Source organism: Acomys russatus, chromosome 21 (genome assembly GCF_903995435.1).
Source record: "Acomys russatus chromosome 21, mAcoRus1.1, whole genome shotgun sequence".
In the NCBI taxonomy this organism is placed as follows: domain Eukaryota; kingdom Metazoa; phylum Chordata; class Mammalia; order Rodentia; family Muridae; genus Acomys; species Acomys russatus.
Genome location: NC_067157.1, coordinates 42,659,042 through 42,685,970, shown reverse-complemented (window position 1 = coordinate 42,685,970; position 26,929 = coordinate 42,659,042). Strand labels below are relative to the sequence as shown.

General features: G+C 38.9%; 1 protein-coding gene across 3 annotated transcripts in view; it reads right to left on the bottom strand.

Annotated features, from left to right (window-relative positions):
- The window catches only part of Stxbp5 (syntaxin binding protein 5), a 127,859-nt gene that overhangs the window by 40,806 nt on the left and 60,124 nt on the right, over nucleotides 1-26,929 (bottom strand). For all 3 annotated transcript variants that reach the window (XM_051164257.1, XM_051164258.1, XM_051164259.1), the window contains exons 9-14: nucleotides 21,903-21,981; nucleotides 9,596-9,750; nucleotides 8,788-8,860; nucleotides 4,721-4,868; nucleotides 4,434-4,501; nucleotides 4,162-4,202 (exon numbers count right to left, since the gene is read on the bottom strand). In XM_051164257.1, the coding sequence (XP_051020214.1) occupies nucleotides 4,162-4,202; nucleotides 4,434-4,501; nucleotides 4,721-4,868; nucleotides 8,788-8,860; nucleotides 9,596-9,750; nucleotides 21,903-21,981 (564 nt within the window). The remainder of the gene's footprint in view (nucleotides 1-4,161; nucleotides 4,203-4,433; nucleotides 4,502-4,720; nucleotides 4,869-8,787; nucleotides 8,861-9,595; nucleotides 9,751-21,902; nucleotides 21,982-26,929) is intronic.

Below are 26,929 nucleotides of genomic sequence, written 5' to 3'. Positions count from 1 at the left end.
ACATAGATTAACAGACTGGATTAGAAAACATTATCCAGCTTTCTGATGCATTCAAGAACTACATCTCACCATCAAGGGCAGACATTACCTTAGGGTAAAAGGAAAGAAAAGGTATTCCAAGAAAATAGCCCTAAGAGCCAGCTGGTATAGCCATTTTAATATCTGACAAAATATGATTTCAAACCTAAAATATTCAGAAGAGAGGCACAAAGACACTACATATGTATTGTACAAGAAATGTATGCTCCACACACAAGGACACTCAAGTGCAGAAACACTACTGGAGATAGCATCACCTACTGATCCTCATACAGAGACAGCTGGAGCAGATGACTTCAATACCACATTCTTGCCGACAGACAGGCCAGCCTGTCTATTGTAGAGATAATGCTGTAGCTAACGGACATCATAAATCAAATGGATCTAACAGACATCTACTAAGTATTCTACTCAAGTACTAATGAACATATTTTCTTTTTAGCAGCGCATGGCTATTTCTCAAAAATTTACCATATATTAGGACAGATAGAAAAAAATTGAATAGCACCATGGATTACAGCTGGATAGAAACAACGAAACAATGGCAGAAAGTATACAAATTCATGGAAACTAAACAACTTGCTACTGAATGAAAATTGGGTCAATAGAGAAATCAAATAGGGAATTTAGAATTTTAGAATTGAATAAATGAGAAAACACAACACACCCCAACTCATTGATAATTCTCAGTGGGAACAATGATGGTTATTCTAAGCATCCTCATAGAGCTAAGATAACACTAAGTGCTACACCAACAAACTGCACAAATCTCATATTATTAACATTTATGACACACTTGAAAGATCTAAGAGAACAACAAGAAGAAATAGTGCTCAGGAAGAGTAGACAGCAAAATATAAATAATCAAACTAAGGGGAGATATCAATGAAACAGAAGCAAACAAATCCATTACAAAGAATCAATGAAACAAAAATTTTGTTCTTTGAGAAAATCAACAAAATTTTAGCCAAATTGATCCAAAGACAGAAAGAGAAGATCCAAATTAATAAAAGTAGATGTGAAAATAGAGTTTTATAGCAGACATTGTGGAAACTCAGAGAATTAAAAGGGCATATGTTAAAAATCTGCACTCCATCAAACTGGAAAAACCTCAAGGAAATGGATGGGTTTCCAGATGTAGATGATCTACTAATGGTAAAACAATGACCTAAACAGATCTAAAGTCCACAGTGAAACTGAAGCAGTAATTAAGAGATTCCCAACCAAAAAGAGTTTGGGATGGAGTCGGTGCAGGATCTTACCTGAGTTCAGAGGAGGAATGCATGCCGATACTCCTCAAACTCCATGAAACAGAAACTGAGGAAATATTTCCTAGTTTGTCTTACAGAGCTATGGCTCTCAAAGCAAAACCATACAAAGACCCAACAACAGAAGAAATAAAATTAAAGCCCTATATCCCTTATAAACATGCAAAAAGGCTCAATAAAATACATGCAAGCTGAATATAAGAACACATCAAGAAAGATTATCCACCATGAGCAAATTGCCCCTACCTCTGGAGTGCTATGATTAAAGGGATGTGTCACAACTGCCTGATAAAATAATTTGGAATAATAAAATAGGTATTTATAATCACTGATTTCAAGCTACATTACAGAGATATGTAATGAAAACAGCAGGGTATACTGGCATAAAAACAGATACATTAGCCGGGCGTGGTGGCGCATGCCTTTAATCCCAGCACCCGGGAGGCAGAGGCAGGTGGATCGCTGCGAGTTCGAGGCCAGCCTGGTCTACAAAGTGAGTCCAGGATGGCCAAGGCTACACAGAGAAACCCTGTCTTGAAAAAAAAAAAAAAAAAAAAAAAAAACAGATACATTGATCAAAGGAATAGATTAAGGAACGCAGATGTAAGTCCACACACCGACCGTGATACCTGAGGTTTTAGAAAGAGGCCAAAGATGCACACTGGAGGAAAGACAGCATCTTCAACAAAGAGATCTGGTTAAAGTATACAGCTGGAGAGAGAAGAATGAAAATAGATCCTTATCTATTACCCTGCAGGAAACTCAACGACCATAGAGGTTAGGTAGCTTTATGGGACCAGGATGGGAGGAGAAGAACTTCCAAGGAAGAAGATACACCACTGAGCTACAAACCCTGTGACCTTCAACAGCGACCTGCTTGCAAGGTACATTGGTGTGATAGTTACACAGATAGTTTGAAAGGAAACAACCACTTTAAAAAAAAAATCCGATTCAAGTCCTACTCTATGACATGGACCCTATACCTGACAGTGCTAAAGTGGTCAAGAACCTGAGACGAGCTAGGCCATGAGCTCTGGGGGCAAATTACCATTATTATTTCTGTTAAGGTAAGAGGAATCAACTGATTTATAAGGACAGGCTGTTAAACCCATAGATCAGTACATATTCATCTCTGATCAGAGACGCTTTCCTACAGCAAATGGTAATTAACAAGGAGACCACACTGGACAATGTGCAGAGAGTGAAAGGCTTTGGCACTCAGCCCTCCTCTCCTCTCAAGGCTCAATGTACCAATCCACATATGAACTCATAGACTATGACAGCTGCACATGACCAGTACAAATTCAAACCAGACAGAGTCCAGGCTTGGGGAAGGGCAAGTAGACACAAAACCCAACCCTCGTCAGGAAGCTATTTCTAATCGATACCTGCTGGAAAAAGGAAAATCACTTTTCTCCAATGGGGTGTCACTGGGTATACCAACCACACTCCAGGCCCAGAAATATTTAGCCAGTACAAAATAGACTCCATTGTGTATGTGTGTATGTTATGTGTTTTTTTGTTTTGTTTTAATATTTTTTGTCCTATTTGGTTTTTTAACTTTATTTTATTCAGTATTCATTTTTATTTGGGAGGGCATGAAGTTGGAGGGTTTGGAAGGCAGGGAGGATCTGGAAGGAGTTGAGGGAAGGGAATGAATATCATCAAAATATTAGATGCAAATAAAAAATTTTGGAAACCTACAAGAAGAACATCATGACCGGCAGATCTGGACCCAGGGGGTATCTGCTCAAACTACTGCACCAACCAAGGACAAAACATCCAGTAATCATTGCACCCCTACTCAGATCTAGCCAATGGACAGGACATTCTCCACAGTTGGGTGGAGAGCGGGGACTGACTCTGACATGAACTCTGGTGCCCCATATTTGACTACTTCCCCTTGGTGGGAAGGCCTGGTGGCACTCAGAAAAAGGATAAGCAGGCTACTAGGTGTGACCATATGGTGCGGGAAGGGGTCCCCTTCTGTCACAGACGTAGGAGAGGGGAAAAGAGTAAAAGAGGGAGGGAGGGAGGAATGGGAAGATAAAAGTGAGGGGATAAGAATTGAGATGTAATCTGAATAAATTAATTAAAAAATAAATTAGAAAAAAATTCTCTTAAATCGTTAAAAATAAAATATAATGGCTAATCATCATATTACGGAAGAAAAACACCTGTATTTACTTAAACCACGTTTTCATTTCTTTATCTATTTTCCAGCATATTATACAATCAGAGATTTCCACTATCACAAGGAATTTAGATTACCTGAAGAAAACTGCAAAAAGAATTTAGAGCAAAGTCTTCACTAGAAACATATGAAGAACATATTTTATTTCCTAAAATGGCATTCTCTAAATAAACTTTCTCTGAGAAAGACACCAATGTTATCAATTCTTATAAGGTATCAGCTGTGCTGAAGTAAGAGGGCTTCCACAAACGCTTGCTCTAAAAGGATTCCAGTCAGTAAGCGTTTCTTCCCCTTCACACTAGTATCTAATATCAAGGTCTTATTCACAAAGACAACATAAACTTTTGTAATATCACCTTGAAATCAGACATAAACATTTCTGATTTGAAATGTATTGTCACTTCTATTTTTGACTTCTAAAGAGAAGTTCTGAAGATATCTTGAAAAGATTGAAACACTGTTGAAAATTATTATTTGGCCTATAAAAAATTAAAATATCTTTACTCTTCAAAATTCCAAATTCACAAGTTGGATAAGCCAGTAAATTAAGCTGATAACCTAGTTCTTTCAAATCTAATGTGGCTTGCACAATTATTTAAAGCCTCCTGCATAAGGCAATGGCGGCGAAAAATGCAAAGAGAAAGTCTTCAAAGCACTTACTTGCAGAAGCATCCCAGAACTTAACTGACCCGTCAGCATGCCTAGGACCAACAAGAGAAAGAAGAATGTAATTAAAAAGAAAAAAATAGTTATATTGTTGCTTTTTAGCAAAATCATTCACAAAATGAGTAAAAGGTAAAAATCATTTCAATGAACTCTTACAGATAACTTTCTTATTATGAGCTTTACTTACCGAATAAATTAAGATTCAGACTGTTTTAAGCATATTAGCTATGACTGATTTAATCAGTAAAAAATATACTTTTACTTACCCTGTAATAATTATTTCTGGGTAACTTTGAGCACCCAGGCCCCAATTACCTCCATTGATGGGCCACTCCTATAAAAAAATCATTGAAAATTGACTTACTAATATGTAGTCTATGTAGCAGAAAAGTAGTATACAATGTCTAGGTATATTAGGCAAGTGTGACCATAGTACACACAATTCGTTCTCAAAAATAATTTCCTAAACAATTAACAATGTTACCTAAACCTCAAGGTGACAAATTTGAAATAATAATGTGTTGCATTAAATACTGAAACTCAGGTTTGGTACCTTTTTGCTGTAACCTTGACGTTTCTGTCTGGCTCCAACAGAATAAAGTGCAGGAATAAGGTCCACAGGACAATCAGCAAAATATTCACAACATGTAACAGGGGACTCGTGTATACTCAAAGGGTAGGGATTCTCAAATATGGGGTATCTTTGACAACAGGAAAAAGAAAAACACATTAACACTTTGTAACCTATAATTAACACAACCATGAAGACATTACTATACATTCTACTAAGAATATATTGATTTAATTTATGTAAATATGTCAAAACATTGAAGAGTTTTATACAAAAGATGCTCTTTATCCACCAATAAACAGAAAGGCTGTGGTTCTAGTTATGTTCCATTGCCACACACAAGACCGCATGCTACATACACATTTGTTTCATGTGCTTCTTGCACCTAATTTATGATACACATTCCTGAAAAGCAAAGGCTTTGAGCAACCTGTCAGAAGCAAGTCAGCCAGGAAGCTGCTGAAGCAGAACTTAAGCTGACATGAACCGCTGAGCTACTTGCCGGGCAGTATCAGCTACCTTCTCTTCTGCTGGCACAGCTAGCATGCATTTCAATTCTTTTTCTTTATCAATGTAAAACCTCATCCAGTTTTAATCCCAGAACTCTATTGGTGTGATGGTCAATCACAGACATAACTTGACTGAACCGAGAGTAACCAGCAGAGCACACCTCTGGGTCACTCTGAGGGCATTTCCAGGGGAGATTCGCTGGGGTGGTCAGTGCCACCTCACAAGGCTGGTGCCCCACCAGGTGGAATAAGGAGGAGGGGCCTGCTGGCACCAGCACACTGTGCTGCTCTCTGGCTGCTGGGAGGCTGTGAGCCTCACAGCTCTGCTTTATGACTTTCTTCCTGCAAAAGTAAGATGCTGACCCCCCTGAGCCCACAGCAATGCACAGCCCTCTCAAACAACGAGCAAAACACTTTCTCTTAGGCATGTTACCTGGTGACAAGTAATACATTTTAGTTCACTAGTAATATAAACTATAATTTTATTTTTCATGGTTTTTAGATATGAAGTCAGACACACAACTGTCCAGTCATGAGCTACCTTGTTTTCTAGCTACATAATTAATTTATCAAGATAAGCAAAAAATGCTTTAAAATCATGAAATTGAAAGTAAAGTTCTAGCTAAACAGACAGCAATGTGCTTAAAACTAAAAACATAATAATGTTGCTTAGAATGAGACTCATTAATTTAAAATATGTCTTTAAAAACCCTAAAAACTAGCTGAGACACTTAAAAGTACAAAATGGCTATTCTGTATATATTAGATTTATTCATTTGCCTACTGCTAATAGTACTAAAAATAAGTAATATTTCAGGGGAAAAAACCAGTACAGACTATAGATATGATGCGCCGAATCAACTCTACCTGTACCTCCAACCAAAAGATGAAGCACACAAAAAGAGTAGTAATAAAAAGCAACTTTCTTCTCTTCATAACAAATCTTTCCTTCAGCTCCAAGGATCTAGCATTTTACATATTTAATTAACAGTTCTGCAAAAATAAAACATCTTATCCCATGTGATTTGAATAGCATTTTCTTTAGTTAATTATATCTTAGTACATACAACAAATTCCATTATTAGAACAACTCACTTAATAGATGAAAATAAAGAAAATACATTAATAATATTTTTCTAGGACTGTCATGTGGTTATTTTTCAAATGGTTATTTTTAAAATTTTTTTAAAAACCTTACAAATATGTACTACAAGTAACAGACACTGCCCTGAAATGTAGTCAGGATAGTCTTAAAAATAACCAGGTAAACAGCCCAGCTCACACACGTTAGGGTTCTCAGGCTGAGTACTGCTCATACCCAGAGAAGGCTTTATGTGAAAACCGTCCTGTGCCCTGTGGATGTTTGAAGTATGTTTGTCTTTTATCCACTAGATGGCAGTAGCATTCCACCTAATAAGATATCTACGCAGACACTGTCAAACAGTTCAAGGCTGACTGTGAACAATGAATGAGTAAACGTATAGGAAGATTTGCTTTATGATTATTTGGGGGGCGGGGGGAGAAAATAAGTAATATGGTGGTTCTATTCACAGCACAGGAGTATCCCTGACAACAGGTAATAGATACAGCAAACACTAGAAGTTGTTACAAAGAGCTGTGAAGGGGCAGGAGATGTACAGATCAGACATATCTGTAAAAAGTCTAATAGGGCTGGAAAGCACATGGTAAACACTGTGTGGGTTCTGATGACAGTGAAACATGTGGAGCTGCGAAAACACGGCATAAGAAATATGAGGCCTGCTAAACAGCAAGCTGCTATCCCATAAACTTAGGCCACTGTGGGAAGATTGCAGGAGAGAAGGTTAGAAATAACACCTACAATCCTTTAAAGTAGCAGGTAGAGTAGTTGAAACAACAGCAAACAATGTTTAATTAGAGGAGTGAGGCACGGGATGTAGGTTGCAGTTAATCTGGCAGAGAATGCACAATACATCACAGCAGACTGAGCAGAGGGAGCAAGGCTGAAAGGCTCCTCAGAAGTAAACTGACATGGGTCCATTTTTGGAGAGCTTTGTTGTGTATGGCTTCCGTATATGCAAGCATGAAGCTGAAATGTAAGAAAGTCAAGAAACTTTGAGTTAAGTAACAGAAAATCATAATTCACTGAACTTGAACAAGTTGAACTGCTGCCTACATAGAGCCTCCGCCCCTATGTCCTCCTGTCTTTGGTACAGGAAAGTATGCTGTAGGCTACCAAAGAAGAAACGTATGATCTACCTACAAACCCTGTGACATTCCATGGGGTCCTGCCTCAAAGATATGTTAGGGCAATGGTGGCACAAAATTTGTGAGAATAATCAACAAATGTCTGATTTGAACAAAGGCTCACTACACAAAATAGAACCAATTCCTGACACTGCTTGGATGTCCAAAACCTAAGGAAAAAACAAATAATACTGGTCTTAAAAACAAGTAGCAATAAGATGACTCCTAATGACATTCTCCAATACTCATAGACCAGTCTCTAGCTCGGCCACCATCAGAGAAACTTGCTCTTGCAGAAGATGGGAACAAATACAGAGACCACAGCTAGACTCTATGCAGACAATGTAAGACCTCGAAGCACCCAGTCCTAAATGGTATGTCTCCATCAAATCCTCCCCCTCAGGGCTCTGGGAACCCCATGAAGAGGAGGCACAAAGAGTAAGAGCCAGACAGGATGCAGGACACCAAGGAAACAAGGCTTTTGGAATCAACACACACATGAGTCACAGAGCCTGAGCAGGATGAGCAGGGCCTCCACAGGTCTGCACCACAGGAGAAGACAGAGCCGAAAGGAGAGGTGGGCACAGCCTGTATCCCTAGCCCTGAAGCTGTCTCCCACTGATACCACCTGCAAATGAGGACATAAGTACAGGAAAGAACTCATCAGTGTCCTTGGAGGTTCCTTGGCTCATACTGTCATGTCAGGGCCTTTCGGTTTTTAAATTTTAAATTATTATTTTTATATTTTTTTGTTTTTATTTTATTTACATATATTTTTTTCTTTTTTTCTTTTTACCCTATAGGTCTTTTGTGTATATATTATGGCTTTCAGTTTAGTGTTTTTATGGGAGTCCTGAGTATGTGAACAGTTGGTCTTTGTTTCTTATATCTTCTCTTGGGTTCTTATCCTTCTGTTTGCTTTGTTTTATCTTATTATATTTTATTATTATGTCTTAGAGGACTCTTTTCTAGTGAGAGACAGAAATGGGTGGATCCAGATGAGAGGGGAGGAGGGGAGGAAGGGGCAGAGGGAGAGGAAACCATAATCAGGATATATTATGTGAGGGAAAAATATTATCAACAAAAGAAAATCTGTGAGATTTATTATAATCAATACATTTCAGATTCCTGGGAACGTGGACCTAGAGCACGAGAAAGAGATAATATATATATATATATATATATATATATATATGTATATATATATATATATATATATATATATATATAAATGTACGTTTTAGCTAATGCCATGCTAGCAGAGATCTATTGGTTTCCCCACACAGTAATGGAGTTGGCCATCAGGTCCCTTACCCGTTCTGTGCAAGGTCTATCAGCACTAAGTCCTTTTCCAGGAGAACCACCACAGCGTACGGTTCCTGAAAATCTGGAACATGAGAACACTGCATGAAGAGTTGCTTGATAGACCCCAGGGGGCAGCCACCTACAGTGGTCAGCTCCTACTTCCTTTCCTCATGGCCAATTATCATCATGGAATCTCAGAATAAACAGACAGAGCTCTGTCATCTTTCTCACATGTTAATACGTGTCTGTTAACTATAAAATTCATTCTATCGTCCAACTTCAGAGAGAGATCCAAATGAGATGAAAGACAAGACATTTAAGCTCACTCTCTGTGTTAACTTGTCTATGCTATGGTAGCCTCAAGTGCCTAGATGCCATCATGAAGGAACCCTTTCGACCAGAGCATCAGTTAACTTCATAAACTAAACAAAGCAGTTACTCTCTGAACGGCTGGGCCCATGCTTGTCAGATGAAAGCCTTATGGACAGGGACAGCTTTCCCTACAAAGACAGAATCCTCTGCGAGGCTTGAACCCAGGACTCCTCCCCGAGATTCCCACATGCAGACTTCAGAGCCCTGGCTTGAATCGGTCTCTGGAGAAGTCTAGGTAATCGGATGGACTTCTGTTTCACAGAATTCAAATTACTCAACACAAGCCTTTGAACGGCAGCTAATATTAGTGTACAGTAAAGAGGAGAGATAGTGAGCTGAGAAAACCAATGGCTGAAGTGAAATTGGGCATGCCATGATGGCACAAACTCTTGCCCTACAGCACTACGACAGGGATATGGGAGGACTCATGGAGAGCGAGCCTTACCGTTTGGGTATGGTGTTTCACAAAGTGTGAGAAAGTCAACGATTGAATAGTCCATTTCTAGCACTGCTGTGCTTTTCCCGTGCATCACTGTTAAGCAAGGTCTCCTTCCCACAGTATCATATGACAAGCCTCCTGACAAAATAATGAAAGGTTCCCTGGAAATAAAAATATAGCGTGATTACAAGTATTAGAATGGACACTATTTTTTTCTGCTGTCCTATATTATTATTCAGTGATAGTATCCTCTAAACAATTTATATATCACATAATAGGTGAATTGTATGTGGAATTTTTAATAAGTTCATACCTAGTTTGCTGAATATTAAACTACAATAAAAATGAGTGTGGGTCACATTCAACTCTTAGACCACCTCTTGCTCCTTATTTTATTTCCTGTGGAAGTCACCATAAAGGCTCCTCTAAGTTTCTGAGTGACTTCTACTGTGGTCCTAAGAAGGCTACTCAATAAACATTCCCAAGAAAACCTCAGAGCTTCAAATAGCTATGGATAGGTATGATATGGAACCCTAACTTTTCAAGGATATGCCAAGAACTGTACGAGCTGGACACCACTTGCGACAACTGGGAGTCACTCAAAAAATTTCTTATAGGCCTTAGTGCTTTGCAAGAAACCTCCTAACTATGAGATCTTAGTGCTTATCAAACACACTACGGGCTGCCAGCTTGCCTCTTTAGCCCTTATGTTTTCAGAAGACAACACCACACATACCCTTGCTGCCCATATTTGTCATGATAAAAACCATACGATGAATCTAGACCCATATTTTAAAAGCTGCACCTAAGTATCTTTTCATATATCACAATATGAGTATATTTCTTTATCTTTGATTTGATTCAATATTTCTTTGTATATGAAGCTATTTAATATGTGGCAGTCAAATCACTCAAAATTGTCTACAAGTATTTAATCTCATTTATAATTTAATATTTTTTGTAAAAGACTTTATTTTACATTCAGTTAAGGGTATACATGTGGGAGTGTGCACATGACTGCAGGCCTTGGAAGAGGACAAAGCGGATGCCATATTCCCTGGCACTGGAATACAGACTGTGTGAACTTCCTGCTGGGGAAGATGAGAAACAAACGTGTCTTCTGAAAGAACAGTCTGCTCTCTTAACTGCTAGCCTGTATCTTCAGTCCTTCATTTATATTTTAGTTTTAAAGAAAAATGTGCTTACTTTAAGGCCTATTTATATATTTATTTTTCACGATCTCATCCTATTTTCTCATACTTATGAAATCTTAAGTCTTCACAGCTACCAGAAATAGCATGTGATGGCATGCAGTGGCAACAGGGCCAGGGCTGTTCACATCTTTGTTCTGATCTCCTGCAAGCTGGCCATGTCTAGGAAATGGAGACACACAGACAGGCAGCTAACCCACAGGCCACACTGTAACCAAGCAGTGCCTGGTCCACAGAATACGCTAAGAGTTTCCCAACTGCTGATGTCATCAAATCATCACACGTGAACGTGGTAAAACTTCCCTATGGAGCATGCACCAAAATACAAACATACATAAATAATACAAAAGTGAAAATTATAAATGCAAATTATTTTATATAAAACAAGAATAAATTTCACTAGGGTTTAGTTAGTTAAGTTAACAGCTAGTTATGTAAATATAGTATTGGGGCAAATAATGACTTTTTTTCTTACGTTGGTACCTTATTAAGAAGATAGAAAATGTAGGGGGAATGAAAAGTATGTATGTTTCTATAAGTAAGTATTTTGTACAGATATACCTATCATGCATCCTACCTTCCTCATTTACTTTATTTTTCTATAGTATTTATTATTAAAAGCTAACAGTTTGCTCATTCTCTTATCAAATATATTTTGCATGAAGCCCCCCTCCCTCTTTAAAACTCTATGTTGTTTATTGCTCTATGTAAAACAGTGACCACCATACTAGGAAAAATTATACTTTCCTTCAAATGAATTAGCCAAGTACATGTTTCATTAACTACTTTCTACCTGTTATTTACATTCACCATTAATGTGATTTGGATACTATTATTTTATGGCTAAACTCCAAAAACCAAATTTCAAGAATTTAGCCTGAATAAAACCATGCTCCTGCAGCCACTGCTACAAACTCTAATCGCTGTATGATTGTAATTGTGTGAATGGTACTATTTAACTTTCCTGTACTCATCAAATTCAATGAATAAAGACAAATCTAGCTTCTTTCTTACTTTGCCTATATTATAATATACAACTAAGCTGAAAAAGAGTTTTCTGGCGAATAAATATTTCTTGAATGTTTTACACAGTGGGATCCTTAGGTAGTTTTTATCAATTGTATTTCAAGAATTGCATGTAAGGGTTTTTTGTTTGTTTGGTTGTTGGTTTTGTTTGGCTTTTATTTGTTTTTTTTTTTTTTTTTTTTACATACAAACAATTTAAAACAAACAACGATGGCAGCACCAGAGGTAGAACTGAGAAGAGCAGGGCTGCACTATGATGTCCAACCCCACCCTGGAGAGCAGGTCAGCTGGGTGAGCAGCTCGCAGTCTTAACAAGCACTACGGCACTTAGGTGCGATTATCCTCACAAGACAAGTCACGATTTGGCCTGTGGTGTGAGAGATCTGTTTCTTTTCTAAAAGTAGACAGGAAATTATGTGAATTTAAAAACTTTGAAAAGAATACCAACTGACCACACCAGGTCAGTACATTACTATTTCATAGTAAGTTTGCCTAAGCGAACGATAGTCATGCTGCGTCTCTACCTGTTAGTATGGCGGCCAGAAAGCAGGCGCGTAGCATATGAAATGTCAATTAATTTTATTATACCTAAAGCTTGAGAAAACATTAACCCTCTGCCAGAATAAATTAGTCATGTATAATGATAAACTTCAAGAAACTAACTCTACATACCAAAATGTGTAAAATTTCAAAGTTGGACCTGGCATTTGGACTTCTGAAGGTTCTAGTGGCCTAGATTATTTTTAAGCAATCTGAATTATGGAGTTGAAGAAGACTTGATCTTTTTTTAAACAAAAGGATAGCCATTCTGGTGTTGTGAGGAGTTCTAGAGGTGACATAATTTTATTCTATGACATTAAGAATGTTAGTACAGTCTCTGCTAATGTCACTGGATGTCAGCCAGACCCTCATTAAAAGACAGCCTTGTCGGGGATGTGTCCCTTTGCAAGTTTTCTGATTTGACTCGACGTATTGAAGAAGCTAAGCACATCATTGTGTGCATTTGCTCTCTTCACCTTGTGCACCTCTCCACCCCGCCTCGAGGGTAGCTCTAGGTTGTGCCGTGTTCCCACAAGAAGCCTTCTTCACTAAAAGAACCAGCTTCTTCCACCCAGAGAGCTACATGGAAGTGACTCACCCAATGCAGCTCCATGGTAATAGCTATTCTCTGACTTAAACATTCTTGACAATTTGTGCTTTGGGGAATAAGTGCTTTGGGGGAACATCGAGTCAAGCCACACAGTTCACATACTGGATCACGGACTATGAAGAAATGAGTAAGGTAGAGAGATGCGATGGCTGCAATAGTAAGGCCAAGCCACCAACATGATGACAGATGAGGTGACACCAGAATGAACACAAGCTAACTGCTCTAAGTCTTAGGCTGGTGCGGAGAAGGAGGTACTCTGTCCATCAGAAATTACTACTGCAAGGCTGGGAACACAAATCAGATGTTAAGAACACTGAACTCTTCCAGGGGACCTGGGTTCAATTCTTACTACCCACATGGCAACTTAACAGCATCTTAATTTCAGTTCTAGGAGATCCAAAACCTTCTTGCCTCTCTGCAGACATTATATGCACATAGCACACCATTTAGACACAAGCAAAACACTCATACACAAACAAAAATAAAAATAATTGAGTATTGCAAAGATGCTAAGTCATCAGACAGCTTTGTTTGAGGAAAGAAGGTGCTACAACAGTCAAGCTGTCGGACACATGGCTCTGAATCCTAAAAACATGCTGTACACTCCACTAGCATCTATGGAATTAGCCACCACCTTTCCAAACCTTTATATAATACTTGGAAAGTTACTCACTTATTACTTGGCTAACTCCAATTTTAAAACAGTCCAATCAGTACTTCTACTTCCCCAAAAAGCCTTTCTTGACTCAGTCACTCTTAACAGGAAGTGTCTCCTGCAGATGCTGACAGGGACGTCCTAAGAACCTTGCCCACATCTCTGCTTTGTATTTTCTATCAGTAACTGCCAGCGTTTACCCATTTTCCTTCTGTAACATCTGGTACTCTAGCCTCTGGCTAGGTTACAAATACGTTTATAAACATATATTTGAACATATATTCTAAACATTTTTTGAAAGACATTTTAAACAGCACTAAAGGTTTACCTTTATTAACTCCCATGCTCCCCTTCCTCGCCTTAGGTATCACTCCTAGGGTTCACCACAGCACAGCAAAGAAGGCACAAGAAGAGAAGACTCAGGCGAGTCTCCAAATACCTATGCCAGGACAACACTCACACCAAAGCTAAAGAAACCCAAACCATTAGAACCGAGTAGTAAGTGACTCTTTGCCTTAAAAATAATAAAGAGGCACACGAATGGCAGTAAGCATACAGCAGAGCCACTTTCCGTCCTGCTACACTTCAGTGGAAATGCCAGAGTATAGGCTGACAATTAGCACTCTTAATAGCCTAGAGGCCCATAGTTAGCACTCCTAACTATTTTATTCACTAATCAGACATAAAACCTCCACACTGTCAATTTTATGTGATATCTACATTACTAACTAAATGTATTACTAATCTTTTAAAACATCAACACTTGCTTCCACATGGAAAGCACAATTCTATTTCACAGAGAACACGACAATCACTACTGTAAATTATCAACATTTAATCTGGATGGCCTGATGGAAATACATGACCTTAATTTTGCATCCAAAAATTATGTTTTTATTTATTTTGTTGAATATATGATAATATTAAATAAATTTGTAAGTAAACATGACGCTATGGTTTGGGTGACCATAAAAAGTGTCATACCCCATCCTTCCTTTTTGAAATAATGTTTACTCTGTACTTTCATATACTGTAAATACTTAAGCTTTGTTTTATTTTAGACAGGTTCTCAGGAGATTTTGAGTCCTAGTAAAGACTCTGAATATAGACTTTTGAACAATGTTGTAACCACTAAGACCAAATGACTGAAAGACCAAATGTGTTTTACACAGACATGAACCTGGGGGGAGAGGTGGTGGTGGAAGGTTATGGTTTTAAAGTGACCTCTTTGGTTTTCAAACTGACAAAAAAAAAAAAAATGTGCCCCTTAATCTTGGTTGTCAACTTGACAGGATGCAGAATTGTCTAAGAGAGGCACCTCTGGGTATGGCTGTAGGGGTGTTTGCAGGGAGGCTTAGTTGAGATGAGGAAACTTCCTGTGACTGCTTGGCTCCCTTCTATAGGTCCTGGAGTGATCACTAGTGACTATGTATTTTATGCTCCCACTGGCACAGGCAGAGCTGCTCTCAAGCCAGGCCCCCTGCCATGATAGAATGTATATCCTCCTAAATGTGAGCCAAAGTAAGTCCCTCTTGCCGGAAGTTGTTTCCAGTAGATATGCTGTCAGAGCAACAAGGAACCAATACAATGCACAGAGGGTGTTTTTGTTTTGTTTTGCTGCAGATACATATCATACAAAACCTCCTCAGCATTAAGAAAGAATGTCTTTTCTGTCATCTGTACTTGGGATTCACTCTATGACTCTTTTCTAAAAATCTTCATTTTAGACTTTGTAGTTTCAATGGCATTTTCTGTTCCTTTTCTCCCTCCCTTTTGACTTCTCATCACCTTTTCTACTTTAACTTCCTACAAAATTTTAAATTTAGATTTTACTTACAAAAGAAACCATGAAATATATGTGTGAATCTGGGTTATTTAATTACCATAGTAATCCCCAGTTCCATGCATTCTCCTGACATTGTCATAATTTCATTCTGTATAGCTAAATATAAAATTCCATTGTCCATAAACACCACATTTTCCTCATCTTGGCAAATCTTCAGGCAAGTTCCATAATTTAGCTATAGTGTTCTTTGACAATTGCACACACACACACACACACACACACACACACACACACACACGCTGAATAACAGCCCCTCCCCCTGCACCGCCCTCCCTGGCCTCATACCCTTATCTCCCTCCTACTCTTATCATGTCTCTTCCATCTGTACAAATCCCTTTTCCAGATTCATGACTTTTATTTTCACTTTGTGACTCACTTAGTTTAACCATCTGTGTGAGCATTAGATTGGCACTGGGTGGGGTCACTGGTTAGTACACAACTGAAGGCAATGACTTATCTCCCTATATCTATCAGTAGTGAGACTGAAAGGCAGAGGGGCCCTCTGTATCCCTCCTGTATCCCACTTGACTGTTGAAAGATTTGCTCTTATGCAGAACCAGTGCAGGCATCTATAGCTGCTGTGTGTTCATGACTACAGTATCTGTGCCTTGCCAGGAGACAGGTTTCACTGTATAGCCCTGACTGGCCAGAATCTCAATATGTAGAAGAGGAGCTACAAATTTCCATTGATCTTCCTGTCTCTGTTGACCAAGTTACAGGATTACAAGTGTGTGCTTAGTGCAAGTTACCTCTATGGTATATTGACTTATCTTTCTTTGGATATATATCCCAAAGTGGTGTATAGCTGAGTATCTGATACTGAGTTCCAATTTACAGTCCAGTTATGGCAATCTATATCCCCATCAAGCACATAAGGGTGTCCCTTTCTCACATCCCTGCCAGCATCTGCTGTTCTATGTGATAATGGCCACTCTGACTGGGATAAGATAGATTCTCAAAACAGTTTGAACTATATTTTCTTGATGGCTGGCGTTGGGAACATTTTTTTCAATATTAGCTCTATGAAGTGTCTATTTAATTCATATGCTCACTTTTGATTGAATGATTTGGACTTTCAATTTTTATTACTATTTTATTTACATATTTTGTGCGTGTACTTATTTATTAACGTATGCCATGGCATGCATGTGGAATCAGAGAACAGCTTGTGGGAGCTGGCTTTCTCCTTCTACCATGTGGGTCTTGGGAACTGAACTCAGGCCATCAAAATTAGTAGCCAGTGCCTTAAACTGATGAGCCATCTCACCAGCTGGTCTTCATTTTATGCTGTTTAATTTTCAGAGTTCTTTCTAGATTCTAGGTATTAATCCCTTGTGAGGTGTATAAATGATGTAATGGTGTTCATAACGTTTTCATTAGCTTAATGTCTCCACATTAGGGCTCATGTTTGAAAAGATTTTAATAAAGTACATTTTCACCAATCCACCATCCTCCAGTCTTCTACTCTTTCTCATCATTCTAATAAAAATCCCTGTAGCACCTAATAACACCAACATCTGTAAACATCAGTTTCTTGGTTTTAATGGCATGAAATTATACTATTTCTTGTCCCCTGCCTGCTCCATCCCCCCTCCTTCTCTTTTTTTATTCAGATGATGCTACTTCCCCTTTGTACTTTGGAGCTGGTGTCTCAAATGCAAAACCAGTGTTTGGGAACTGGATTTATGGGGCCCTGAGTTGACAAGGAATAATTCTTTCTGGATGTGCCCATTTTTCTAAACTCAAGCAACACCTGATTCATTTTAATACTGGTTGACTGTATCTCTAGAGTTTAGTAAGTGTCCACTTTGGAAAAACTTTAATAAAAAAATTTTCCAAAGGGGTAAAAATGAGCTTGTATATTAACGGAGTTAATATCTAGTAATACATTTAAAAGAAATAAAGTAAAAACAAAACAGATAAAGAGGTAAGCTTCCGTGTGTGTGTGTGTGTGTGTGTGTGTGTGTGTGTGTGTGTGCGTGTGCATATAAAGGGGATAAAAATGTTAGAGCTTGAATTTGAAGATCCTGCTTTATATATTTAATGAGTCAGTTTTGCCCTTAGCATCACAGAGGAGTGGCTAGGCTATTTTGGCTGCATTAAACTTGTTTTGAGGAGGGCGAGATGTGCTTTAAGGGAGGTAGCATCTTCTCCCTGTGCAGTCATCAGTGTTTGAACCTGAGTTCTCACCTCACCAAGCATGATAGAACACGCTTTATCATGGAAATTATTTTCTCAGTTTGTCTCCCCTTCCCTCTACCCCCAAAACTTTGCTTCACTTTTGTTCAGTAATTATTTTTGTTTCCTTTTAAGTTTCCTTTCTCCTGAGCCTGCTAACCATTTCTTTTTTAGAAATTTATTTATTTACTCTCTTTATAGCCTGGTTATACCTTAGCTCCCTCTCCCCTGCCCCTATTCCTCAGAAAAAGGGATTCCGCCTTCACATCCACCTCAGCTCATCAAGTCATTTCAGGACTGACTGTGTCCTCGTCCCCTGTGACCTAGCACTAATTACTTTAAACTGTTTACTTTCTTTTCCATCAATGGGTTAAGATGATGTGTAAAGAGAGGGGGCGCGGAATCCATCACTCTTGCCTTAAAGAAAAGAAATGTAGCACTTCAAATTGATAGAGACCTGAAAAAAAGGTCCAACAATTTTAGGCATATTGTGCATAGCTACTAAATGAAGTATTCTAATGCCAAACAACACACAAACTCACTGTAGCTATCAACCTAGAAGACAGATTTCTAGCCATATAACAGAAACTAAGTTTGCAGACCCCCCAAAACTAAGAAATTAAGAAAGCCAGCAGGCAGCCTGATCTCACGCTAGCTGACATCACACTGTAAGCATAAAGCTTCTGAACTAGGAAGTAGAATAGCTGGAGTTAAACAAAATGACAATCAAGGCTTCAGTGCCTTATACTAACTCACGGCTTGCTATATTTTTAGCATGACACGCACTGAGACGTGCGGTCTCTTTATGGTTCAGTATACAAGTGTCTGAAGTGAAACAACGCATCTTGAATTAACGCTGACCCTTAAATATGCACTGCACTGCTCCTTCCTATTCCACTTTACCAACTGAAAACTGATGGTCACAACCAACACAATTATTTTCACAGCCCATACATGGCTGTGTTACCTGATGTCTAAAAATAGTTTTTAATCACTGCAGCACATCATAGTGTTTTTCAGCTGAGGTGGTTGTCAATCTAGGGACAAATATTAGGTTCTTGAGTTATAAAGTCAGTGAGGTTTGTCATTTGTCACTTGTTCATCTATTTTGGGGAAAACAAAATAAAGCTGTATTTTGGATGTCTGTCGGAAGTAATCAGATGTAACTTGGAGGCAGTATTCTATGTAGCAGCTGTGTGAACAGCACGCTATAATATTATTATATATTTTTTCCGACAAGTTTATGAAGTGGTCCTTATTATGTTTCCTGTTTTACAGATGATGAAACAGGTAGAGAAAGCTTGGCCGGTTCCCCGACGGACAGTGAGAATAGCAGAGGCAGATGCAGACCCAGGTGGTCTGCTTTTACACCCTCCCAACCCTCTGCTGTGATACGTAGTCACCACAGAACTCTCTACGTCGTTTATTTCTCCAAGAAATAACTTCAGCATTCTACTCCTGACTTTTAAAGATTAAAAAGAAAAAGAAAAAAATATATGCTTCTACCTGTGTCTGTGTGAAAGTGTGCCACAAACATGCAGGTGTCCTTGAGGCCAGAAGATGATGTCAGATCCCCTCGAGCTGGAGTTACAGGAGGTTGGGAGCCAACACACAATGCACATGAATGCCTGGAGCGAACCAAAGTCCTACACAAGAGCTGTAGGTGGTCTTAACTGCTGAACCATCTTCCTAGCCTCCTACTTCTGCTTTTAATAAGAACTGGATGTTTAATGAATTCATATTGTATTTTAAATAAACTACTAATTAAATAAGTAATTTCTTAATTTGCACTGTCATTAAGTTCATTCCACTGAAGGAAGAACCTATGCTTTCCAGATCTAACAACAACACCAAGAACCCACATATAGCTATACTTTATCTATACCTACCGATACCTATATACCCATATGTATCCATACCTGCATATACCTACCCATTCCCAAATATACCTACTCATACCTGAATATGCCTAACCATACCTATATATGCCTCTCCATACCTGCATATACCTACCCATATCTATTTTCTAACTCCTCACACTCAGAGCAATAGTTAAGATCTGGACAAACAGAAGACAGAGGCTGAGGCTACAGCTAGGCAGCAGAGAACATAGTCTGCCTGAGGCCCTAGATTACATCCCTAACACTAGAGGTCAGGTGGGTAGGTGGGTGGGCCCTTAAAGTGAACCAGCTGCATCCACACCTCCTGCTTCTGTCAAGCCTAACTTACAGAGATACATGTACTCAATAAATATGATTGGATGTCTATGTCCTAGAACAGAAAGCTGTTCTCAGAAAACTCTCAAGAACATATTTCTGGAGACCCTAAGCTAGCTAGCCAAGAAGACTATTATTCTAAAGGCAGAAACATTTATGCTGACCTAGAAGGAAAGGAGAAGAGTCCTCATGCCTAGAATGACTTCCAGGCACAGAGAAGAAAATACACAAGACCCCTGCAGGGGTGAAGACAGTTCTCTAAAATCTCATGATTTGCCAATAAGAAATGAAACAGCAGGTGGGCCGGGGTTAGCTTTAGTACGTAGATCTAATGAAAGAAGAAAGCCATGGAGCTTTCCCAGGTTAGAGAAAGAAAGAAGTTTGAGGCACAGTTAAAAGTCGAGCCTACTGATCACATTACGTAGCTCATACGAAAGTGTGAGAAAGAGCAATATCTCATTTAAAATTTTCGATTTCAAATCTGTGACAGGAGATCAGTGCTGCCATCCTGAGGACAGCAGGCCTGCCGCAGAAGCTCTGTCCATAAGAGAGAAGCAGCAGTGTGAACCGCAGAGGACAGTGCACATGGGTTGCCCCTTTGTTTGCACAAAGAACTCACTCTATGAGTCATATAAACACAGATTTCCTGCCCTGGTTTATTTCCTTTTTATCTTCTGCTGCTGTTGCTTTTGTTATTCTTTTTTCCTATTTTAACTCTTTTGTAATAGGGTAAATGTGACAAATAATAATTAATTGGTGGCTGAGGGTTTCCTAATGCAAAAAGGATTTTTATCCCCTCGTAGTTTGTTCTGTAAAGTAATGTGTAAGTTGTGTGCCTACGTGAGCAATACGCTAAAGTCATTACACCCACTGCACATGTGACAGCAGCTAAGCACAAAGAAATCAAATAATTCTGTGCCAAAGATCATACAGTGAGGATTTCCAAGGTAAACTAAAAAGACATTCTGTTTCCTGGACTTTAACCGACTTATCTGTTTCTGAATCAATTCTAACAGAGTATTCCTACTAGACCTCACAGGAAGGCTAGGAATGACAAAGAAATAATAAAATAAGGACAATCTTTTTCTTTCCTTCCTTCCTTCCTTCCTTCCTTCCTTCCTTTCTTTCTTGTTGTTTAAATGTTCATGGCCTTTCCTCAAAACAGGTCAGAGAAAAGCTGAGTCAGAAAAACAGGTTAAAAAAGGAAATAGGGCAGTTCTAACACCCATGTTTATAAACTGGAATATGTAAATGTACCAGCAGTGTCAGAGTTTCCTGCAGATTTCATTAAAACTGACTTCAGGCCCTCAATGCACAGTTTCTGGTTTAATGTGTGAGTGGATCTGTTGGTTTAGCTCACTGGATCTGAGAACTGCCGCACTCTTCTATACAAACTCTTACTCTACAGATACCTTGAGTAAAGACAACTAATAATAACCAGGATGGGAGTTAAAGAGATACAGAATTTTCAAAGAAACACTTTAGATTATTTTTCTGAATATACATATTCAATTTATAAACTCAGTACAGCATTTCATACATAAAATTAAGGCATTTAGATTGTGGGCATCAAATAATTCTTACGTCTATTTCATACTAGTATCAGTGTTGGATACTTACCTAGTAAGTTACATTCATTTCTGTAACTCTCAAGTATTCTTATGAAATTTAACTTCTGAACATGACTCTCAGTTAACACATATAGGATAGATTGTATTTTAAATATTTCCCTTTATCATTTTTTTCCACACTCTTTACACTAGCAAATAAACATTGCTATTTCCAAGCATAAACAGAATATATTATGTTTGGTGTGGAAAATAATTCACTTTCCAACATGTAGAAGTAAACTGTAAAAACAAAAAGGCCCGTGGAAAATGAATCCTAACTATGTATTTTATTAAATTATGAAAGCACAAATCTTAAGATCTGCCCAGACTGCTCTACAGCAGAGCATCAAAATTAGCTACACAGCTTTTAGTACTATTTGCATCGCCTTTAACAGTGACCACAGCACTGAAGAAATCTTACCCAGATCTAGTTGTTTTGAACTCCACCTTGAGGATAGGCTTGCAAGGCTCTGGTTTCTTCCCATCCTTTAATTGCTTTCCTAAAATAGATTACCCTGCATTAATACATTGATAATTTATAAAGTGGAAATGAAATATAAGAAAACCCACCATTAGACAAAATTATTAATTTCATATATGTATAATTAAGATGAAAATAAAATATAATGAAACTGACCAAGAAATGTTTTAGAACAATTTAAAAAACATTTAGTATAAAATAAGACAGTTTATAATGATGAAGTTAAATTATTACATGAAATATTGTCAAAAGAGCAAACCTAACATTTATGTGATTAAATCCTAGCAAGAGAAAATGGTGGTCTTCCCAAATTCCCAAATGTTGACTATACCTACTAGATAACCCAAGTAGGATTTCAATTTGCCTAGTGAATTAACATCTTAAAATAGTACAATTTGAAAAAAAAAAATAAATCTCTATCACATTTTTACCCAAGTACCACAGGCTACAAAATTAAATTGTTAATAAGTTCATTGACACTTCTTCTGGAAGAAATCCCAAGCATCTATTATAAGAAATGATTATAAACCAAACAACTTCTATAAACAATTTTCATTATTTAAAAAATAGCTATTCATTATTGACTTTTGGAGGTTCATGACAAAAATACAAAAATCAAAGGAAATTGGTCCTCCCATTTTTAAAAAAGGAAGATTAATTACTCTCAGTATCATTACATTTCTTCTGGCACATCACGGGAATTGGAAATGGTCTCAAGGACCCTAAAGTCTCAGCACAGTGCACTCTACGGCCTTTTTGTGCCAAAGTACCTACCACCTTCTCGCCTTCCCTTTGTTTGTTGTTCTCTCTCTCTCTCTCTCTCTCTCTCTCTCTCTCTCTCTCTCTCTCTCTCTCTCTCTCTCTCTCTCACACACACACACACACACACACACACACTTTTAAATATTTCACTGTCTGGCATACATTAGGTACCCTACATGTTTGACGAATGAGTCCTGGCTATTTCTTTGGGATAACTTCTGAAGTAAAGCACATTTGGATAAGAAGGATTTCCCAGAAGTCTGTGACCTTATGAGCTTCTCTCAGCAGTCTAACAGACTATCCCTGCAGAGAGACAATGCGTCAGGGAGACTTACAAATAGTACATACTTACTGTCAGGGCACTGAAATATATAAAACAAAAATTGAATCAAAGAAGATAAAAATAGACAGTTCAACACTAATAGTTAAGGACTTCAATACCCAGTTTCTAGAGAATGGGATTTCCCATGCTTAAGGTGAACTGAAAATTGACAAGACCACAGAGTCTAACAGACATCTCCAGAGGACACTCCTGACAAAACAGAATATAGAGTCTTCTCAAGCACATATGAAACATTTCCAACGCAGACCTCATTAGGCTATAAAAGAAATCTTAATAGTTTTTAAAGGATAACTTCATACAAGATAAAGCCTCCAACAAAAGAGAAGTAAGAAATCCACAGCAAGAAAAAAATGGGGATACTAAAGATATGTAAAAATTAAACAATACATTACTAAATAAGCAGACTGAAAGAAATCCGGACAACACTGTGTGGTAAAACAATAAAACTGACTGTTAGCCAGACTAAGACAAGAAGAAGAAAAAAAAGATCAACTCAGAGTCAGAGACAGAATTACAGAACAACAAATCTGCGGAGACAGTGCCGAGGTTAAAAGTGTGTACTCTTCTTGTGGAGGATCTGAACTCAGTTCCCAGAACTCATATATTGGACTAACTTCAGTCTCGGGCGGCCCCTCCGTCCTCTGCCTGCACTGCATTCATGTACACACACACACACACACACACACACACACACACACACACTCTTAATAATAAAAATGTAAAAGTCCTAGGAAGCTAAATACCAAAACTGACTCAAGAAAAAACAATCTAAATAGATTCTAGAACAAATAAAGAGTTGTAAAAATTTAAAAACAGAAACTGGAGCTTAGCATTTAGCTCAGAGGCTGAGCACCTGCCTTGCCAGTACAATGTTCTGGGTTCAAACCCCAGAGCCTCTAGAAATAAACAAATAAAACCACTCATAAAGAAAAGCCCAGATTCAGATGGCTTCTCTGTTCACTTATGAAGGATAGTCATTGTGGAAAACAGTTTGAGAATATTTATTAGAAACAGAAATAAATAAAACTCATCAGATTTTGGTATATTAACTGCATTTCTGAGCATTTATTGGGCAGACGTAAGAGGACTGATTCTAAGGGACTACATACAAGGACAGAACTGCAGCACCACAGCAGGTATCAATGGAGGTCACAAGAGGGCGTCAGTTCCCCTGGAGCTGGAGTCATGCTGGTTGCCAGCTGCCTGATATGTGTGTGTGTGTGTGTGTGTGTGTGTGTGTGTGTGTGTGTGTGTGTGTGTGTGTGTGTGTTGGAAACTAACCCTGGGTCCTCAGCAGGAGCACCAAGTGTTCCTCACTGAGTGGACTTCCCAGCCCCACACACCTCACACCATTTAGAGGCCACTATTGCATTTACTGAGTTTTGAGCTTTTCTGAAAGTAGGTTTGAATGTCTTCTATAAAAACTGGCTAGGGACAAGACATTTTATTTCTTTTTTTCTTTTTTCCTCAATTGTCTTTTAACTGCTTCGGTTGTGTTTTAGCATCCAGTCCTACAAATTTTTATTCATTTGTAAGTTAAGCTTTTCTCCATGCACAAATCATTATTTATGCACATTCTGATGTCTTCCTAACTTGAGTGTTTTAAATGATGTCACTGGCTCAAGCAAATTATTTACCTCTAATCCTAACGTAACCAATTCCTACATCAGATAAAGAAGGCCCTTGCCCTGATTTTATTTAGTGCACATTAATCAAGGAGCATGCAGTGACTCGCTGGATTTCACAGCTAGGTACCTTTTTACTTCCCTCTCTGGGAACAGATCGCCTTAACAAACCACTTTAAATAGCTGATTACGTAGAAACCCCAATTTAATTAATCATACATCCTTTCTTGCAGAATATTATGTTTCCTTAACTTCTTTGGCTTCCGAGCTGTGATGATTTGGTGTAAGATCCACTGACATTTTCCCCAGATTTTCATCATACATATCCATTTTTCCCCGGCCAATACTTACACTGTCTTTATTTACTCTTAATACACCTGCTCACTAACTGGCAGCCCCTCAGGTCATCCTGACATATTACCATTAAAGCCATGTTTTTAAGATGTCAATTTTATGTGTATCACTCAAAAGTCATTTACTAAGTCTTCCAGGAGGTTCAAACTTTTAGTATATTCTTATGTATATTCTTCATCATCCATGATTTCATTTCCTGCTACTTGTCAGAGCTCTACTTATGCTAGACTACTATGGGTTCCAATAATGCCTTGCTATTTACGCTTTTGTTCCTTTATACATTCTCACTAAAATGATCTTGCCTTGCTCTTTTCTATTTCATAATAACCCTCTCCTGAATTTGTGAATGATTCCTATTTATGTATATATACAGAGCAGGACTGTGGAGGGACCTGACCCCACAAATCACGGCTACAGAGCAGACTGTGTGTGGGGGGTCCTGACCCCACAAATCACGGCTACAGAGCAGACTGTGTGTGGGGTGAAGGGCTACAGAGCAGACTGTGGGGGGACCTGACCCCACAAACCAGGGCTACAGAGCAGACTGTGGGGGGACCTGACCCCACAAACCAGGGCTACAGAGCAGACTGTGAGGGGGGCCTGAGCCCACAAACCAGGGCTACAGAGCAGACTGTGGGGGGACCTGCCCCACAAACCAGGGCTACAGAGCAGACTGTGGGAGGACCTGACCCCACAAACCAGGGCTACGGAGCAGACTGTGGGGGGACCTGACCCCACAAACCAGGGCTACAGAGCAGACTGTGGGGGGACCTGACCCCACAAACCAGGGCTACAGAGCAGACTGTGAGGGGGGCCTGAGCCCACAAACCAGGGCTACAGAGCAGACTGTGGGGGACCTGACCCCACAAACCAGGGCTACAGAGCAGACTGTGGGGGGACCTGACCCCACAAACCAGGGCTACAGAGCAGACTGTGGGGGGACCTGACCCCACAAACCAGGGCTACAGAGCAGACTGTGGGGGGGGGGCCTGAGCCCACAAACCACTTAAGCAAGATGATGGCTTCAGGATAAGAGCGGCCACAGCAGGGCTGTCAACAATTCTCTTCCAAATAAAGCTTACTCTTCTGTCACCGCAGAGGAGTAAACCACAAAGGAGCAGCAGACTTAGACTACTTTTTTTTTTTTTTTTTTTGCAGATAAGTGACTTTGCAAAGTAAATCTGTGAAATAAAACTCTGTTCCAATTTCCATATGTTGATATACACTTGATAACTCATCCTGTTCATTTCTGCCATTTACAACCGATAACAGTCTCAGAGAATAGAAATTATCTCCACAAGGTGTGTGTGTGTGTGTGAGTGTGTGTGTGTATACATTGTGTGCATCCAGTATGTATGTATTCACGTTCATATCTGTATGAGCACATGTGTGCATATGTATGCATACACATGGAGTATTGAAGCTGATGCCAGGTGTCTTTCTTAATGGCTCTCACTCTTTAAATTAAGGCAGTGTCTCCTACTGAAGTCAGGGCGTGAGGATTTCTGCTAGTTTAGGTAGCCTTCCCCTGCCTCTGCCTTAGGAGGGCTGAGTTTATAGGTGGTTGCCATTATAGACCTGCCCTTCTATAAGGGTTTTAGAGATAAGAACTCTGGTCCTCACACCTGTGAGGCAAAGAAATGCTTTATCCACCACATCCACCCAGAGTCACCTCCCAGTCTCTTTACAAAGTCTGTGCATATCAAAGCTGGAAAAGGATCCAAGGTTGTCTGGTTGCCATGGAAATGACTTTGATATTCATAAAGACTACAATAAAAAGAGACACTATGTTAGCTTGTTTGAGGCAATCAAAAACCATCTGCTGTGTCATGCAAAGAAGAAAAACTTAAGCCTTAATTCAGCTAGCCCAAAACTTCTTTAAC